We start from the raw sequence: 20817 nt of genomic DNA, 5'->3' as shown, positions 1-20817 counted from the left end.
ATGCCTTTAACTCAGATAAAGATAAGCTGTTTCAATGTGAACTGGTTATTGTTGCTCCAGAGGGTGGGACCAGCCCTCAAAGGCTCTGGATCCCCCTGTTCTTTAGGTGAGTTCTAGGGATCTGGAGGAGAAAAAGTTGCCCTCTGATCTTGTCCCCCGCCAGAAGTGTGGATAGAGTAATCAGATCAGACAAAGTATGAGGACTGATTTTTGACAATTAGCAAGATTATTAAACTCAATCGTAGTGAATTGGCATCCAATTGCAATGATATTAAAAGACTGACAGCTGAAGGTCCTGGAATTCATGCACCTTTCATTGCAAGGCTCTCCCATGGTCCCATTGACCCGACAGTCAAACACCAATCACAGTTCATTTCGTTCAGAGCACTGTCGGGGCGTGGAAATGTCGCCACAATAAAAGTACACATAACGGTGTGATAAAAAACTCTCAGACGAATTTCACGATTCTATAAAACCCCCGGACTTTAAATATTTCCATACTTTGAATCCAGTTGTTTTAGTGTATCCTGAGAGCGCTCGTCGTCACAGGTGCAAACACATGGTTCTTTCTCTTTCGTGAGGGGGTTTGGCATCATGGCATCTTTGTTTACGGACAGAACGTTAAAGAATGCAACACACACATCACCCGGAAATCCTGTAGAATTCAACTAATCCGATGACGACTTTGACACTCCTGAAGTGTTTCCACTTTTGTGTCCCATATGCATCAGACATTTAGCCAACGGTCAGTGGGCGTGATGTCTGAGACTTGCCGTATGTTCAGAGGGACCGAAGACAAAAACTTCAATTTTATGTGTGTTCAAGCAAAGAAACGTTTGATATTAGTTAAAGCAATTAATTGTCATTGTTTGCACCCGCATGGTCATGTAACCTGTAAACTTTATTTTCTTTTCTCCAATGGTGAGATGTCTTTACATGCACCCTTGTTGAAAAGAAGTTACGTTGCCTACACATTAGCAAGCGAAGGAAACAAAGAATATCCGTTAAAGAAAATGCTAAGTGTGAACGGTGACTCTGGAGATGTGGTTTCATGTTATTTACAATTCAATGAATAGTTAGGTTAAATTTATTTAAATGCAATTATCAACTTTAAAGTGCTTTTGTAAATCCTAGCTTAGGACCTGCCCAGTACACCTGTATATTTAATTTTCAATTAATTACTCTATGGAGTTTTTTTTTTTTGTTGTTTTTTTTAATTTTTCGTTTAGTTAGTTTAGTTTTAGTTTACTGCCCAATGTTAGATTAAACGAAAATAATGTGCTTTAATGTCAACCGACAACCGCAGCAGTAATGTCAGTGAAAATTTTAATTTCATTTGTAAATTGCACATTTCTAGCCGAGTAAGTTTGCAATTTAGAATTTTGAAAATGAATAAATATCAAATAACAGCTTTAGTATTTCCACAAAAATATTAAGCAGCAAAAACAGCTTTTTAACATTCGATACAATAAGAACCGCTATTAATAACTGAGCATCAGGAATAATCACAATCAGCACAATCAGCATATTAGAGTGATTTCTAAGGATCAGGTGGACACTGAAGATTGGAGTAATGATGCTAAAAATTTAGCTTTTGTACTCCAGGAATAAATTACATTTTTAAAAATTTCAAATAAGAAAAATACTTTTTTCAAACTTCAATAATATTTTCACAATATTACTGTTTACTCTATTTTTGATCAAATAAATGCTGCGTTGATAATGAAAAACATTAAATATCATAATGTTTCCAATTATTTGAAAAGTACTGTAGAACTTTTGATTTTATTATATTACAAATTTTTAAAGCGTCTATGTTAAGAAACAAGATGTAATTTGCTTTAAGTACACTTAAGTTGCCTTTCGTTTTGTACAGTACAGTAAGTACAGTATTAAAAAATATACTTTAACAGATTTAACAGTGCAATACTTTTTTCCACAAGTGCACTATTTAAAACAATAAGCACACTTCTTTCTTTTCCTTGATCAACATATTCTTCCTCACTAACATCATTACAGTGCCTGAGGAGAACTATGGGGGACATCTAATTTTTAGTGAATAACAACTTTAAACACATAGAACTATTGTTTACTTCAGAACGACTTAGATTTAGAATACTAGTGCAAAAGTGGTGTTTGCTGCTTTCATGCTACTTTTATGTGGCTTTGTGTCCTTTAAAAGCTTCATTCACTGTTCATTGTACTGTAACATGTATTTAAAAAGCATGACCAGCATATTCTTTTCAAATATCTTCTTTGTAGTCCATAGAAGGAAGAAAGTCATTCAGGTTTGGAATGAACGGCAGAATAGTAAAATGCTGCAAAGAAATCACTGATACACTCGCAACTGTTAATCATATGATCTATTTTGCTTTCCACTAGTCAGCAATCCATTCCCTCCTTAATCGTTTTTATCACTATAGTACAGAGTCTTGAGTGGGTCCTCTTCACCTCTTCGTACGCAAATGATAAACAAGAATTTGGCCAATGGATCTTCCTGCATGGCAATGTACCAAGAGTCTGTTAAAGAGAGGCAAGGTTTTAATGACTGCTTGACCTGTTTTCCGCCTCTGTTGCATGAAATGATCTATAATAATATAGGCAAAGGCTTTTACAGACACACAGGTCCATTTGGCATAAGTCGGGGTGTCACCTTTGCCCAGAATGACATAGTTTGAAACAAGGATGGCACAATACTGCTGCATAAAAAGACTTGAGCAATTTTTGTCCTCACAGACGCTGCCCTGCTTTTGTGCTGTGCAGGAGGCACAGGCAATATATTGCATGTTTTTGAATTTGGGGAGGGGGGGTTGTGGGGCTTACCAGTGGATCATCTGCAGTGACTGGGTGCCATCAGAATGAGAGTCTAAAAAGCTGATAAAAGAATTCACAATAATTTTCTGAAGTAATCCAGAAACTGTTGTCCAGCAGCATCATTGTGAGGCGAAAAGCTGTGTGTTTACAATAAATAAATTCATTCATAAGAACATTTTAACTTTAAACCATAAATGGGGGGGGGGGGCCCAGCTAACGACTACCAGTTCTCTATGTAAAAAAAAAAAAAGTTTTCTCATCTGAAATCAGGGGAGAAATATGCATAGATCAAACACTGTTACATGTGAAAACAGAACCAAAAAACATTCTAAACAAATATCGTTGGTGGATTTGAGATGTGAGAAAACACCAAGAGGGTATGGAATTTTTCACTATAGAGGAGTGGTGCAGATTTGTTCCTTGTGGATAATTGTGATGTTTTAGTTTGTTTGGGACTCTCATTCTGACGGCACCCATCACTGCTAGAGCTATTGTTGGCAAATGTCTAAGCTACATCCTCTCAAATCTATTCTTATGGCAAGAAACCAGCTTGTCCATCTGTGGATAGCCTGAGGGTGAGCAATTTTCACTAATATACAAAATAATTTTGAGGTGAACTATTCCTTTTTAACATATTTTACAAGCATAATGATAATAATAATTTGATAAATATAACGTTTTTATATTCTGTTTTTAAAACTATTTTTTAAATGTGGTCTTATGGGTCCCTTACTTCTTTGGATAAGCGTTGGTAGAACACCTTAAAATAAACAACACATATGAAACATACCCCACGTATCACAGATTTTTGAACTCTTTAATGTAGGGAAACACATAAATATACAGCATATGAAAAAACGTAACACAATTTCTTTAGTTGGATTTTTAAAATCACAAAGAGAAAATACACATCTAATTTTGTTTCTGACAAAGCAAGGATGATTTGTTTTGCAAGGAAATAAAAAAAATCTAAATAAAATAAAATAAGATTAAAAAAGACAGTTTCATATGACTCCATGTCCTACATATAAGTCTATCTCACATTGTCAGTGGCAGTATAATTGCTAATTTTATCAGGCCATTTGAATTTTGGCTTTTTACTGCACATCATAAAATTTAAGAAAACTGTAAGGGGCTCATCTGGGGCATTGGTGCTCACAAAATCAGTCACTCTGTAAAGAAGAAAAAGTTGTCATGTCATGACCTCAAAACTGGAAATGAAATAACTAAAGGACTGCATAACCATGTGCTACTTGTCTTCACGGAACTTACAAGATCGTCCAGGTCTACCCATGGCAGGAGGGCTCTCCCTTTGTTCTTCATTTCATAAGGCATCTGCGTTTTCAAAAGAGTTATTATATTTTAACATTTTAAAAAAAAAATAGTTTATTCCTCAACATGCCACAATATCCTGTGTCAGTGCAGAAAATGATAACAGGTGTTGCATCACCCACTCCAAACAGATGAAGTGACTTTACATCCACAAAATCTTCATATTCTTGCCATGCCCTCTTCCTCTCTTCATGTTCCCAGTCCCTCCAAGTTATCAAAGTCTACTAACAGCCATGCGGGCTGAAAAGACCAGGAAAAAAAAAGGACCAGAGACACAATAGATAGAACAATAGAATATAGATAATAAAACGATAGATAGAACGATAGATAGAACGATAGATAGACAGATAGATAGATAGATAGATCCGATAGATAGATAGATAGATAGATAGAACTAGATAGATAGATAGATAGATAGTAGATAGAAAGAATGATAGAAAGAACGATAGACAGATAGATAGATAGATAGATAGATAGATAGATAGAATAGATAGATAGATAGATACGATAGATAGATAGATAGATAGAACGATAGAACGATAGAACGATAGATAGATCGCCAGATCGATAGATAGAATGATAGATGATAGATAGATAGATAGATAGATAGATAGAGATATATAGATAGATAGATAGAAAGCAAACGATAGATAGTAGAACGATAGAACGATAGAACGATAGATAGAACGATAGAACGATAGATAGATAGATAGAACGATAGATAGATAGATAGATAGATAGAGTAGATAGATAGATAGATAGATAGATAGATAGATAGATAGATAGATAGATAGAATAGATAGATAGATAGATAGATAGATAGATAGATAGAAAGAAACGGGAGAAAGGACGATAGAAACAATAGATAGAAACGATAGACTAGATAGATAGATAGATAGATAGATATATAGATAGATAGATAGATAGATAGTAGATAGATAAGATAGATAGATAGATAGATAGATAGATAGATAGATAGAAAGAACGACTAGATAGAAAGAATGATAGAAAGAACGATAGATAGAACGAATGATAGAAAGAACGATAGAACGAACGATAGAACGATTAGAACGATAGATAGATAGATAGATAGATAGATAGATAGATAGATAGATAGATATGATCGATAGAAAGATAGATAGAATGATAGAAAGAATGATAGAAATGATAGATAGAACGATAGATAATAGATAGATAGATAGATAGATAGATAGATAGATAGATAGAAAGAATGATAGAAAGAACGATAGAATGATAGATAGAACGATAGAACGATAGAACGATAGAACGATAGATAGATAGAACGATAGATAGATAGATAGATAGATAGATAGATAGATATATAGATAGATAGATAGAGAGATAGATAGATAGATAGATAGATAGATAGATAGATAATAGATAGATAGATAGATAGATAGATAGATAGATAGAATAGATAGATAGATAATCCTTGCAAGATCTTTCTGGAGTCGAGGCCATGCCACACATTTTTCCTTCACTTTTTCTTATCAAGAGATTAATTGTTCGGTCAAGACTTTCTCCCTTGAATCCTAAAAGACCATTATTAACAAAGCTGTTTAAAACTTTGAAATGTCAAGACATTTAGCATCATTTACACATTTCATGAATCATGATGTATCATCACAACAAAATAAGAATTTAATATTTCTTCTGTTGGTTACCTCCAATAAAACACAATAACAGGTTTAAAAGTGTACGTAATATGTCATCGAAACTTACATATGCACACATACTACAAACTTCAGGGTTCAAATCACAAACCGAACGGTAAAATACTTACAGCTTTAAATACTTTGTCATAAAATTCAATCTCATTGTAGATATTGTTGTCATCTACGTCTTTACAGCTGAAAAATAGGGAAATATTATATATTTTACACATTTGCTTACTTGTTTCTAAACACATTATTTAGCAGATGTTATTAGCTAATGTATTCAGCTAAGTAAAGGCCCCAATCGGAGAGTGTGTTTTATATCTGCAAGATCTTAATGGAGCACCCAATTATGTTTCATCCAAGCTTTGTCTCAGATATTCTAAACTCTTTTGTTTGTAGTTCTTGAGTTCATATTGAGTAAATCTGAGGACAAGATCTCTCCAGACAAGTGAAAACTAGTAAAAGATTCTTTTGAAACTAATCTACAATATATAATACACAGATACACACAAAAAAAAAAAAATATATCAGATAATAAAAATGCTTTATGAATCATTTTCTTACCTTAAAATAACTTTTGTGTCCTGGATATCTACTTGAACATCTTTGGGGTTTTGAACCACAAAGTTGATAGTCACATACTTTTTCCGGTCGTACCACAGCGTTCTGGCTGGTTGACTAAAGAAATGAAAAGAACCAGTTTAGACAAAATATGTCTCATTAGGTCACAGACTTCTGCATCACTGTCTGATCTAAAGTAAATAAAATAAATATCTGAGTCTAAGTGCAGAGTTCATTGCAAAAATGATTCAAAGACATCAGCATGCGACTTTCTTCCATTTCAGACAAGCCCTCGTGTTCACACCTACCAGTTCTCTGGCCTCACAATCTTTGGCATTTTGACTTCTCGTGGAGTTGTTCTTGTAGTTTCCTGTGTAAATGTTTAAACAGTTAACAGATTATGTGGTTTTCTTTACTTTTAAAAAGAAGACCTACTTTTACTGAAGAGAGATCTGCCTGGAGAGAGCTCAGTGTATGTCTGTGGCTGTCTGAGTGGAGGGCTCTATTTTTAGGATGGACGGTATCAGCTGCTGGAGAGGAGCATACCACTTCACCCCCTGCTCTTTCCATTTAAAGGTGGTGGTGGAACATTCAGGAAAATCACTGTAGTTTCTACCCTCACCCTTTCACACCTCCTGCCTGAGGAGGAGGGGTGAGAATCTGCCAGAGAAACAGATGCGAACCTCAACAAAATGTTTACTTGAGCTTAAAAAAGAGTCAAAACACATTTCAGTTTGATAAACTGTACACAGATTTTTGTCTTACAGATCAATCTTCACAGGTGAAGTTGAAAGTCTTGAAATCACATAAAGTCCATTAATATTATTTGCATATAGTTTTATTCTTATCACAAACGAGTTTTTTTTTTTTTTTTTTTTTTTTTTGAGGTTATGTAATTTTGAAGGATTTCTGGGGTTTCCCGTAGTTCATGTTTTTACTGAAACCCATTTTCATGCATGTCATTAATAATGGCCTCACTGCAAATATTTAATGTGTCTTGCAGCGCCATCTGTAGATTTGTGTAGCCTTTATGTCGATAATTTTGCAATGTGGAACCAAATTCAAACACACAAAGTTACGTCTTTATTATGATCTTAACACATTTAAATAAATGACTTATTTCATGAGAACATAAAGAACATGGATGTAAAAATTATAAATGATCTTTAAAAAATACATTATTTGAAAACAAATAGCAATCATTTTAACTTGTGCATATATTATCGAGCTAGTATAATAAATTAACCACATACAACATTACGTTTGAAATGTCTGAAACTCATTTTCAAACATCTTTTCAAAAGGTTTTTGTACACACAACTTGGCAACAACAACATATAATTTCAACAAAACAATAGTATCCACAAAAAAAAAAATATTAATAAAAAAAAAAAAAATATTCAGTATAGAATTGAGAATATGAGTATATGAGTATTACTCAGAACAATCTAAAAAAACATCCCTAAAATTACTCCCCTCCCCCAACTCTTCCCCCCCATACTTCACCTCCCTCTGACTTACATCACTTCCGCTTTGGTTCGGTGTGGCGCGAGTCGCGAGAGAGTGAACAATCGGCGAGAACAGACACACAGAAACTTATACAATACACAGTTGCCGCATTGTATCATATAGCAGAAAACAAACATATCTGTTTGACAGATTTGTGAACAGTACAGCGGTTGGATTCATCGAAGAGAACATGCCGCGGAGAAAGGTGAGAGAAAATGCGAGAATTGGGTCAGTAACCCAGTCGCCTCAGCGCGGGCTAACTGCTAGCTCAGTGTTTATGTACATGTTTAGACAAATATAGTGTAGTTTCTTTGACAATATTTAGGTTATTTATCAGCAGTATTAGCAGCTGACATTTTATCACATGAAAACCACCGAAGTTGCTCTGAAATAGTTTGTTTCAAGCTGATAAGCCAGTTGACTTAACGCTAGCGGTTTGGCTTTAGTGGAGGATGTATGTAAACACAACCCAGATTGTATAATAGCGAAATGTTTCTGTTTGCTTTTTACGCTAGATGTATGTTTTTTTTACCATATTTATGTATTGTTTATGGCATCTTTAATTATAATATTTAGTCTGACTTGTGTAGACGTGCAGAGTGATAGGACTGTTTACACCCTTTTTGCAGAGAACAGCAGCAGGCAGTAGTTCAGACGGGACTGCTGATTCTGATGACTCTGGAGATCACGAGAAGACCGACAGCTCCCACAGTGAAGCCAATCAGCGCAATAACACCCGTCTGACCCGAGCATCACTGCGCCTGAGCCAGAGCTCTCAAGGTAGAAACACACAGCTGATATATTGGCACCTCATACAGTTGGTCAGTAGATAGATTTTAGGCTTGATGATTTTCTTCAAAGTGCCAGTTGTCCAAAACACTTCAGAAACACTCCAGGTTCTCTCTGATGCGCAATTGGATAAAGTATGTGTTAAGGTAACACACCTTCAAAGAGCACATTGTTTACTATATGACATTTATGCCTGCAAAATTTCACTAGTGTTACTGCAGCTTAACAATTATTTTTGATTCTTTAATTAATCAAAAAATAAATTCTAATTTTATTTCTAGTAATTCATTCAAAAATTTTGGAGGCTGAAATAATAAACATGAATATATTTTGCAAAAAAATAAAAATAATAATAATAATAATGGAGGCATCAAGAAAACTTCTGTAGTTAATCAGAATATAAATCCTAATTTTATTTCCTGTAATTTATCCAAAAATTTGGAGTCTATAAAAATAAACATGAATATATCCTGTACATTTTGAAAAAAAATAAAAATAAAATATATATATATGTGTGTGTGTGTATGTGTGTATATACACTTCACAATGTAAATTGCAGTAAGCTTTTCAGTTTTCTTTTAGAATGTAAAACAAATCAAATGAACCTCTCAAAAAATGGAGCATATTTTGAGAGCAGCGAGTAAACTTAAATCCTTAAAGATGAAAATAAAGGAGGAAAATGCAGAAACTAAGTGTTAACTGGCTTGAGAGACTATATTCTTCAAGGTCACATATATTCTTTAACATAACATATTACTGTGATGTATTTGTGCTCTATTATTCATGAAAGTTACTGTTTGTATAAAAATCCCTACTGCCAGGCTTTTATGCTTTTCTGTTTGACCCACTTTTACACGTTTATAAGGTGTTATTTCTTTCTTCACCTAGACGCACCACCGGATGTGAAACAAGCAGCTGAGAGAGACGAGTCTCCCCCCAGGACACCCACAGGAAATGCCCCCTCATCTGAATCTGACATTGACACATCCAGCCCCAATGCATCCCACGATGAGAGTGTGACTAAAGACCAGAAAGACTCTGGCAGCGATCCCTCTCATCGTCCAAAACGCCGCCGCTTTCACGAGAGCTACAACTTCAATATGAAGTGCCCCACACCTGGGTGCAATTCTCTAGGTAATTGCTCTTCAGATTAATTTCCTTTTGCATCTGCGTAATAATAAAATTCAGTGCTAATGGTTTACAAGGGCTTAATTGGAAAAAACAATGCTCACAGTTTTATAAAACGTTTCATGTTTGAATGGATCGTTTATAAGCAGGCTTAAGGCTAAAATCTGTATATTTTTCTGTAATTCTTTTATACAGGACATTTAACAGGGAAACACGAACGACATTTCGCTATATCAGGATGCCCTCTCTACCATAACCTCTCAGCAGATGAGTGCAAGGTGCTTTAAGCCCAAATTATACTTTGCTTGTCTGCTTTATTTTCTATTATTTTTGTTTTGAATATTTCTTGCATGGTATGACCTTTGACAGTTAAAAAAATAATTTTGGTCGGCCACTTATTGCAGTTATTAACTAGCAGGGGCATGTGTGGTTTGTCCTTTTCTGTATTGTTTAGCACTTTCTCTGTTGTTTATCTTTGCGTGCTTGTCATCCCTATCAGGTGAAAGCCATTGAGCGTGAGAAACAAGAGGAAGAGCGCAGTCAGGGGCAGAACGAGGAGAACAGACATGCTACTCGACATCAGGTGCCAAACAGATGTTCGCTCAACACTAAACAAAAATGACACAAGTGTGTTAATGCTTAAGTGCGTGCATGCTGCTGTCCCAAAAAGACACACTTATGTAAAGGCCTAACATCAGCAGTGTGGCGCCTTCTATTTTTAAAATGAGTTATGATTGTTTGTAAGTTATTAATTCTGTGGTAACCACAGTGAGGTTATTACTCGTGAGCTATCCATGAAGAGATTTATCTGGAAGAAACTATGTACTTTTTTGTAAAAGCGGGGTGTAATATTCATTTGCTTTGCTCTTTCACAGGCACCAACTCAAAGACAAGTTCGATATAAAGAGAAGGTCATAGAGATGAGGAAGAGGAGGGATTCTGGACTGACAAAAGACCAAAAAGAAAAGTACATGGTAATAGTGTCCTCTCGGTGATATATTAAAATATCTATATATTACTTAAAAATAATGGTTATCTGTTATTTAAAGGAGGTATACAGTGCCATTGTATTTAATATAATGCCCGGGTGTTATTAATGATGTTTATATATGTGATCCATCTATGTCTGTTCTTTTTTGATGTGTCAGGAGCACAGACAGACACATGGAACCACTCGTGAACCACTGCTGGAGAACATCACCAGTGATTATGATCTAGAGCTCTTCAGGAAAGCTCAGGCCCGTGCAGCAGAGGATCTGGTATGAACACTTATATGAGGACATGTATGAAGTCAATGTGCTGTTTCATAACAGAAAGTCATTTTGATTTGAAACCCTGTAACATATTCCTGAGATTTTGATTTATGACAAACAGTTTAAAAATTGGTCAGATTTAAATGATAATTACAAAATATTATCATATTTCCAAAAGAGTGTCGCCAAATTAATATCAGACATTTCTGAAGACCAAGGAGAGGGAGTGGTCATGGTGAAACATCAAAACATTTATTATCTTTGAAAAGCCCTAAATGTGCTCTGTACAGTTAAAATTGTGACATGTATATGGTTCACTGTTACTGTGATGAAATTAATTGAATTAACTGAGATTTTGGTTTTACTGCCCAGTCCTAGTTTTTATGTGTTATTTTGGCTTTATGTAGAAGTTTGATGTGTAAGGTTTTGTTGTTTGCAGGAGAAACTTCGTCTGCAGGGTCAGATCACAGAGGGGAGTAACATGATCAAGACCATCCTGTTTGGCCGTTATGAGCTTGACACTTGGTACCATTCTCCTTACCCTGAGGAATACGCCCGTCTGGGGCGTCTGTACATCTGTGAGTTCTGCCTCAAGTATATGAAGAGTCAGACTATTCTGCGCAGACACATGGTATGAAATCAAACTTCCCTTAATAATCTGTTATGATTGCATGTCCTAAACATTTAGTACTGGCTAAAATCTGTTTGGAAATTAAGTCAAATGTGACATGTTGTCATGATCTATGCAGGCTAAATGTGTGTGGAAACACCCTCCTGGTGATGAAGTGTACAGAAAGGGTGCCATCTCTGTGTTTGAGGTTGATGGGAAAAAGAACAAGGTGGGCATTGGATGTTAATGTACTCCTTTTTTGTGGCTGTATGAATACAAAGTTTTGGAGGTGTGCGTTGCTTTGTGGCATGGACTGTTTTCAGTCTTATATCCTATTCTAAGATGTTGAGGAGTTTGTTTGATAAACATATGAAATGTATTCTTCTCCGCCTTAACAGATCTATTGCCAGAACCTCTGTTTGCTGGCCAAGCTGTTTCTGGACCATAAAACACTCTACTACGATGTGGAGCCTTTCCTGTTTTATGTCATGACTGAAGCTGATAACACAGGCTGTCACCTCGTGGGATATTTCTCAAAGGTAATTAGCTGCTTGAGGCTACATGTTTTGAATTACATGATCACAAAAACATAAGCACCAAACTGTCAACTAGGGGTGTCAGAGATTAATCAACAATCGATTAATTGTCAAGAAGAGATGCAGTCAATTAAAGTTATTCATGGGCAATTTACCAATTTAATTTAGGGCTGCATGCAGCTCATGTGCAAAACATCTGCAAGCGGATGTGAGTGATGGTGACGGGTCTGGCTCTTAGCCGAAAATAATTCAGTAACATACAAATTACGCTTTTAATGTGATGCAAACCTAAAAAAACCATTACAACAGAAACAATACAAATCTCATTGTATTGAAATGTTGTAATCAAGTCATGTTTAATTATAATTTTCCCAGATTATTGTTTCATATCGGACTTTGCGCTTGCTGCGGACATGAGCAGGACAGATATATATACATATACATATACAAATACATACACACATACTAGGGATGGGAATTTCAGGCAAAAATATTAAAAGAACCCCTACCACTCAAACCCACACACATGCGGGTGGTTTATTCCTCACACGCACTATGGTTTGCAAAAGGGGTTGAAAATTTCTGGTAAATTTCCGGGAAACTTTCCAAAAAATCCCTGGAATATTTAAAAAAAAAATCCTGGAAAGTTTCCAAAAATTTCTTAAATATTTCCTAAATTTACTGGAAATGTTCCTCCTTTTTTGCAACCCTAACACCTTCAAATAGGCTACAGTACACTACAGACTCATAAACCGAGAGAAAGGGAGAGAGACCATTCATGCTTTCAGTCATTCATGGTCTCTGAGAGACCATTCACGCAATCTGTATGTTAATCAAAAATCGCTGGGTATTATTTAAAAATCGCACCAAAAACACCAAAAACTAACAAAAAACACCACCTATTAACATAAAACAACATCTAATAACCAGCACTTATTAACATAACAGTCCATCGATTAGCATAAATCAAGTGCTCATAAGGCTAGGACATCAAAACATGAGCATGAACATTCCAGATAACAAGCATATTGGGGTCGATTCCGGCTTAAATGGTGCACTGGTGGCTCAATCTTGGCATCGGTCGGAAGATAATGGGCTGGAGCCCGTGCCGACTCTACAAAACACTTCTGGCTGACAGACGGCATTTTCTTTATGGGCCGATCTCAGCTGAAAGCTGTTGTATGTGCAGCAGGTCCACACTTGGTGTAGTTGTGTGTGTATTTACCTTCCGCCCGAGTTTGTTTTGTCACAGGCAGGCCACTGCTAGTGCTAGATTAAGGATGTCACCCGTCTGAGAAAATATTTTGGCAGTTAAATCTTGATGCAAATCTATATTGTGCACATGAAAGAATAGCTGCGTTTACATGGACCCTACTAATCCGATCGTAATAGGACTAGAAGCACAATCAGAATTAAAAAAGCCACATGTAACCACGTCAATCGGGATTTAATTGGCCAGATCCGATTCAGATTCGATCGGATTGTAAGGAGGAGGTTTTATTCCTTTTGTAATCCAAGCGAGAGGTCATGTATACACTTGATAGGATTGAAAACTGAAACTGGAAAGTACTGCACATGTGCAGTGACATAAAAACAGCGTAATGACGAATGACGCGCAGAACGAGCCATTCTATCTGGTGAATAAAGTGTCATAAATGAGTGTCTGTGAAGTGGAGCAGCACAACGTCCCACCAGTCCTTGTTTAAGACTCATACACAGACGACTGGTTTTGGGTGCAGGAAGGGGCACTTTTACTGCTTTATAATGTAAGCAGCACAGCACAACAGTTCATGTGCTGGTCGTTGCCTAATTAGGACCCGAAGTAGATAAATATCAAGTGTGCTTTTTAAAACAGTATGTGACAACAGCGGAAAACTGTATATTCATGCAGTGTCCGCATGTCAAAAGAGTAAATCCGATCAGAAGCTTGTGACATATAAACACGCATATCAACCTGAACATTTTATTTAGCCTTCATGTAAACACTACGTTCAGATTCATCAATCAGAATGAATTCATTCAGATGAAAGCTAAAAGTGTCCATGTAAAGGAAATTATCGAAAATTCACATTTAGTTAACGATTAATCGATTGTTCATTTAAATGACAATCAGTCATGGAAATGATCGAAAATTGACATTGCATTCAATGCCAGTGTCCCAGAAACCAATTTTGTGCCTGATTTTAAAAAATTCTTTTATGTAGTTATTGGAGAATCAAAGGGTGTGTGCCAGAGATGTTCACAAGTCTTTAACTTGGAGTCCGAGTCAAGTCTGAAGTCTTTATCTCTGGAGTCTGAGTCAAATCTTGAGTCTTTGGTCACAAGTCCGAGTCGAGTCTCAAGTCATTTAATGGCTTGCTAAAAAAATCCTATTCAGAATCCTCATGTATATACCGTAATTCCTCAAATAAAAACTGGTAGTCAAATAAACGCCGGGCCTCTGATAGTGGCCGGGGGCGTGGTCAACACGGACAAATAAAGGCCGATCTTAAATAAAGGCTGGGGAAAATTTGTGTGGATAATCTCCTAAGTGCCTTTCATATAATGTGCATTCAATTTCATCGTAATGTACAGGTGCCAATAGATGGCAGTAGCTACATTGGATTTAACACGGGTCTCATTTAGTGCCAGTGACGGACTTTTCAACAACTTCATTGAAAACGAACTTGAGGAGGATGGCACCCAGATGAAAATTTGAATTAAAATTTAAACAAAGACTTTTAAAGTATGCGGACGAAAACTCGGGTGAAAAAGCTGTGAGATATTTTGATATTTCTGACCCAAATTGCTTTGTCGCCCTTCTGGCTGTTGTTGTATATGGTGATATTTTTGCAAATATTTCTTAAAAAATTAATGATCTCTGTCCACTGGAACGCTATCGCTTTTAATTTAAAACGGTTTATTTAAAATAATTATTTATCAAACAGATGGAATTAGAAATAAAGGCCTGCCTCTAATAAAAGCCTGCTTCAAATAAAAGCCTGTTACCTTCTGCAGTTCAGGTAAATAAAGGCCCCGGTTTTTATTTGAGGAATGACGGTAAATCTTACTATTTACAAAGCTGTTTTATAGGCAGGACAAATATATGATCTATTTTCTGCTTTGTAAAAATGTACATCCAGCCTGTTATTTATAGGCTGTTTTAATTCATTACCATGTTCAAAACAGTTTTTCTGTAATCAAATTCTATAATAATAGTCCGATCTACCATGACACATAAGGAAATATGTGACACAGATATTACAAAACCATACAAATAAAGTATTTCTTTACAATGTAAGTCAGATATTCAATTAAAGTTCCAAGAGGTGAGGCCTCTATATTTTCTTCCAAGCAGAGACTGGGACCAAAAAAAAAAAAAAGAAATTTTTTACATGTATTTTTACATTTAGATACATGCTAGGCCATGTGACTGTAGCTGAAAAAAATACTGTTTCTGTTTAGGGTTTCCCTCCTGAAATCTATACTGTTTTAATATTTTACTTTAAAGCATTATTTACTGTAAACAATGTAGCTACAATAATCAAAACTTTCTCATCTTGAGCAGAAAAGAAAGATAACTAGCAGTTTCAAAGTTCTATCCTAGCCATCTAACAACAATTTTCCCAATTATGATTGCATGTTTCTTTTGAAATGTTCGTAGCCTACAGATTAATAATGCTAGATCAGAAACGTCTCGTCACATCTGGTTTGAACAGTCAGAGTCATGTTGATAAATAGATGGTAAGAAAAATAACTATATTTGCAGCATTGCTTTTTTTTCTGCTGTGTTTTAGTGAAAGTAACCTATAACTTTGCTGCTCGCCGTGTTTCTGTTTTGTTGTTAAAATAACCGCATCATCGCAGCTCTTAAACACATCCAAAAAAGAGAGAGAAAGCACACAGAGCCGAAGACTTATATTGCTTTTAAAATATTCACAAGTACTTTTTTTTCAATTCAATTTGAGTCAAGTCATTTCAGGTTGATTCTGAAGTCTAAAGAAAGGTAACTAGAGACCGATTCACTAACTCGACTGCCCGTCTCTGGTGTGTGCAAAAACTGTTGGTATCTATAACAGCTTTGAGTTTAGTTTAGCTTCAGTACAATGCTGCTATAAGCTAGGGAAGTAGTGACTGATTGAATTTAAGACAGCTGTTTTGATCTTTGCTGTTTCCTGTTCTGAATATGTGAACGAAGTATCAGCTGGCCTGGAGTGCCTTTCTAAGGGTCTAATTATGTGAATTAAAGAAAAAATCTGTACCGGGCTTAAGTGTTTTGTGGGGCTACTAACCAGTCTGAAGAGCACTTCACCCTATTGAGTACTGAAAACCTCACGAACTGGCAAAACATGCAAATATAATGCTATTATGCTTTTATGAACAATATTGAGAAATGTTAGTCTATAGTGTCTTTGGAGTCGAGATGGAAGAGTTGTCATGTAATATGCGCACTGGCTAAACCGCTTCTCCATTTGTGCAGGAGAAGAACTCGTTCCTGAATTACAATGTGTCCTGTATCCTGACTATGCCACAGTACATGAGGCAGGGCTATGGCAAGATGCTGATTGATTTCAGTGAGTACCTGTGTTATGTCTGTTAGAGTACATGCAGATCAATGATTTAACATCTTGATGGTAATCTAAAAGCATGTTTAATTAATCAAAATCATTAAACTGATACATTGTAACAATTTTTTTTTTTTTTTTAATGTTTCTGAATTCCATTTTATTGGTTTAATTATATTTTAATAACCACAAAGCATGTGTAATTAGTCAAAATAATAAAACGTTAACAATTTAATAATTCATTTGTTGTATTATAAAATTGGTACAATCATAATGTCCATTTTAACATTTTAAAAATGTAATCAAATGAAAATGTAACAATTTTATTGTTTTGGCAAACAAAGTGCTGCACAAGTGGGTTTCTATTAAAATGTAAAATTCAGTTATGTTAAGTTCCATTTTTATAACTGCGTTCTACAATACCACCTGTGTTTTCAAGAACACAGAACTCAAAGGCCTCTATACATGGCATCAGTACTTTGACATCATAACCATTTACATGTTAAAACTGTATATTGTAGTTATTTCAGAACAGGTCTAGCTGAAATGTCATTATCTCTGATGCTGTTTTTATTCAACACGTGCATCACTGTCTTTGTTTGGCATGGTTCTAGGTTACCTCCTGTCAAAGGTTGAGGAGAGGGTAGGTTCTCCAGAGCGCCCTCTCTCAGATTTGGGCCTCATCAGTTATCGGAGCTACTGGAAGGAAGTGCTGCTGCGATACATGTACAACTTCAAGGGCAAAGAGATCTCCATCAAGGGTAAGATAAGTTGGCCCTGCCATGCAAGGGAGCATTTGTAGGCACGTTCACTGTGACATCCCTGTAAAATCACTGTGGGTTTAGCCTTGTTTCTTGTTTTGTCCTGTTCAGAGATCAGTCAAGAGACGGCAGTGAATCCTGTGGATATCGTCAGTACTCTGCAGTCACTTCAGATGCTCAAGTACTGGAAAGGGAAGCATCTGGTCTTGAAGCGACAGGTATCAGAAAATACCTTTTTTTTTTTTTTTTTTTTTTACAATACAAAAGTCTGCTGCCTTTGTTTTTTTTATATATTAAAAAACTTATAAAAAAATATTAAAAACGAAAAAAAAAAAAAAAAAATTAACACTAGCTTCTCTATTCTTTTTCTAATCTATATATTCATTTTCTTTTTATTTATTATACGATTTAAAAAAAAAAGGGAAACGCCTCATTTTGTTTTTGTGTATGCTTTATATTAACTGTTTTTTGTTTGTTTTTTTGCGTTCTTTTGTTTCTGAATGGCACAGGACCTGATTGATGAGTGGAAGGCCAAAGAGACCAAAAGGGGCAACAACAACAAGACCATAGACCCCAGCTCTCTGAAATGGACCCCTCCCAAAGGAACCTAATGGACTTACACGTTACATTCCGTACTGCCATTATATCTTTTTTATGACTCCATCAACAGTGTCTTTTGCATTGGCTTCAGCTGTTAGTGTCTAATTTTTGTCTCTTTTAATGTGCCCTTTGTATCTCTGGAATCTCACTTTTTTTATACAGTGCTATTTATTTTATGAAATCATGTTTCATTTATATTTTCTCCTGCCAAAGTATTATCTGTGCCCCAGCATATATTATGAAAGTTTTTTTTAAAGCAAAAAATAGTTTCTCATCAGTTGAATATAGTGAAAAATGAGGCCTTACAAAAAAAAAAAAATTTGATTTATGTTTGGATTTACACAAATTTGTTCCCTGATTTCTTAGTGTTTTTCATTTAAATCAGAACTGGGGAAAAAAAACTCATGTTTGATACATACTTTTATTACGTCACATTTGATACCTGAAGCAAGACATTTACTTGCTTAATGCTCCCAAATGTTCTCATGAATTATTATGTTGGTGCCAGTTAAGAGTGGAGAATAATTGTGTACTGATTCATGAAGGCTACTGAAGTCTGTAATAGAGCGCTGGATACTGCAGTCTGTCCCACTCATCTCGCACATCTGCTGTGTGAACAACAACATGATTTCACATTCATAAACTGCTGGTTTTCCATCATTTTTCATAAATACAGTTCTTCTTTCAGTGTTGTACCTGCTTGTTTGTTTAAATCTCCAGATTTGTTCATTGCTGTGCTGGTCTCTGGGATTGTTTTTCTGAAATCACCTGCGGATTAATATGAAAATCAGTTTTTCACCTTGTTTACACTGTTGCAGTATAGCAGTTTTTATTTTACATTTACAGTTAGTCATTTAGCAGATGCTTTTATCTAAAGCCACTTGGAAATGAACACAATAAAAAAAAAAAAAAAAAAAAAAAGAAAAAAAATATAAAAGCTATAACAAAACTCACATATATAAAACACAACACACATAAAAATGTTTTTTTAAAAAACAAAATAAACAAAAAAAACATACAAGTAGATAGAATAGGAAAAGAATAGGGAAAAGCTAGTGATAGAGGCCTTTTTTCTTTGGATAAATGAATTACCAACACATAAGAGTGTCTAAAATCTGCTGGTGTAAGAGCAGTGTAAAGCCATACCTCCTGAAGATCTCTTGCCCATCAGTCCCACAAACATGTGTCCCTTGTGCCCTTCGAGGAAACAGCTCGTCTTTAATGCATGTTTTTAAACCAAGACATTAAAACCATGGCAAAAAATCAATCTGTTAGGATACAGGGTTTCTTAATTCGCCCTTCCACAATTGCAAGCTTTAGAAAGCTTTTAAATGGGAGCAGAAAATCTTTCATTCATAGTCATGGCATTAAATTTTGAATACAGTGCAAACATATGTAATATATTCCTCTATAATATATGTTTGTGTTGTGTTTAATACAAATACCTAAACATAAACATAAATTTACTTGAGATGCAAAATGAAAATGTCTTGTCTGAGAAATTACATGAGTTTATGCTTAAAACATGAACAAAATGTGTCGTATCACTTTGTGTGAACATTAGACAGTTGTGCTTGAAAACAACAAAATACAATGCAAGTTATCAAAAATGTACCTTTATAAAACCTGCAGAAACCCTGGAAGTAGATATGCATATAACATGATTTTTATATATTAATCTAAGGAAATATTTAATTTAGATACTTGAGTGAAATTACTTCTTCGTTCCATTTTCACAGGCTGGACGATTTCTAGAACAAGTGAGGGGAAAAAATGAATATAAAGTGAGTATATAGGCCTATTAATATCACTAACAATTGTTGTTAATATAATTTGATTAAAAAAAGTGAATTAAGCAAGAACAACTGAAATAGTGCAGTATAATTGTAAATATTTTGTCAATGCTTCTGTTTAATTTGATTTTAAATTGGACTCTACTGTATTTTGTGGTTATAATCAATTATTAATAACTTCAATACAACAATGTAAACATATAATTCTTGTAGGTCTTTTGTACCCAGGAGTCGGCAAAACCAAATCTTACCAGAGCGTCTTCCCATTAGTCCATAGAACTGATGAGATTTCGATCTCTTTAGTAGACTGGCCACTTGGCTGACTAGTGTCTCCTCCACTGGTTCATCCTGTTCAAACAACCAAAGCATTTTGATTTGTGCTGTCAAACGATAAATCGCATCCAAAATAAAAGTTTTATTTACATAATATATCTGTGTGTACTATGTATATTTATTATGAATATATAAATACACACACAGTATATATTTTGATAATATTTACATATTCATATAAATATATTTAATATATAAATGTAACATTTTTCTTAAATGTATACATGCATGGGTGTGTATTTATATATACATAAATATACAGAGTACACACGCATATGCTATGTAAACAAAAACTTTTATTTTGGATGCAATTAATTGCAATTAATTGTTTGACAGCACTAATTTTGATGAATGCACAGCATAGCATGTTTTGGTTTTATGATGGAAAAACATTGAAAACATTTTATTAAACAACCTTTATGATTACTTAATATGTATATTTTTAAATCTAAAAAAATTTAAATAAAACATTTCTCACCTCCCAGTTATCTGAAATCCAGGGGTCTCTGTTTAGAGTTAAAGACAATCCTTGAACACTACAGGCAAGAGCAAGTACGGTCAGCATTAACACTGAG

The 20817-nt window shown here is 35.0% G+C and overlaps 1 protein-coding gene across 1 annotated transcript; it reads left to right on the top strand.

The window, feature by feature from the left end:
* The first annotated feature begins 7908 nt into the window (after nucleotides 1-7908).
* LOC109099288 (histone acetyltransferase KAT7-like) lies at nucleotides 7909-18811 on the top strand. The gene is made up of 14 exons (XM_042754481.1): nucleotides 7909-8100; nucleotides 8525-8675; nucleotides 9573-9818; nucleotides 10008-10090; nucleotides 10312-10395; nucleotides 10688-10786; nucleotides 10961-11071; nucleotides 11505-11696; nucleotides 11815-11904; nucleotides 12074-12214; nucleotides 16671-16764; nucleotides 17370-17516; nucleotides 17628-17734; nucleotides 18026-18811. The coding sequence occupies exons 1-14, from the start codon at nucleotides 8086-8088 to the stop codon at nucleotides 18125-18127; spliced, it is 1662 nt and encodes a 553-aa protein (XP_042610415.1). The 5' UTR covers nucleotides 7909-8085; the 3' UTR covers nucleotides 18128-18811.
* Nucleotides 18812-20817: the final 2006 nt, after the last annotated feature.

This window comes from Cyprinus carpio, unplaced genomic scaffold (genome assembly GCF_018340385.1).
Source record: "Cyprinus carpio isolate SPL01 unplaced genomic scaffold, ASM1834038v1 S000006527, whole genome shotgun sequence".
In the NCBI taxonomy this organism is placed as follows: Eukaryota; Metazoa; Chordata; class Actinopteri; order Cypriniformes; family Cyprinidae; genus Cyprinus; species Cyprinus carpio.
The sequence above is the reverse complement of the archived record's forward strand: the minus strand, read 5'-3'. Positions and strand labels throughout refer to the sequence as shown.

Bases quoted from the DNA above. Each gene is read 5' to 3' on its own strand.
- LOC109099288 (XM_042754481.1), top strand. The intron at 10,091-10,311 runs GTGCTTTAAGCC...CATCCCTATCAG, and splicing joins TCTCAGCAGATGAGTGCAAG to GTGAAAGCCATTGAGCGTGA. The intron at 11,905-12,073 runs GTGGGCATTGGA...CCGCCTTAACAG, and splicing joins TTGATGGGAAAAAGAACAAG to ATCTATTGCCAGAACCTCTG.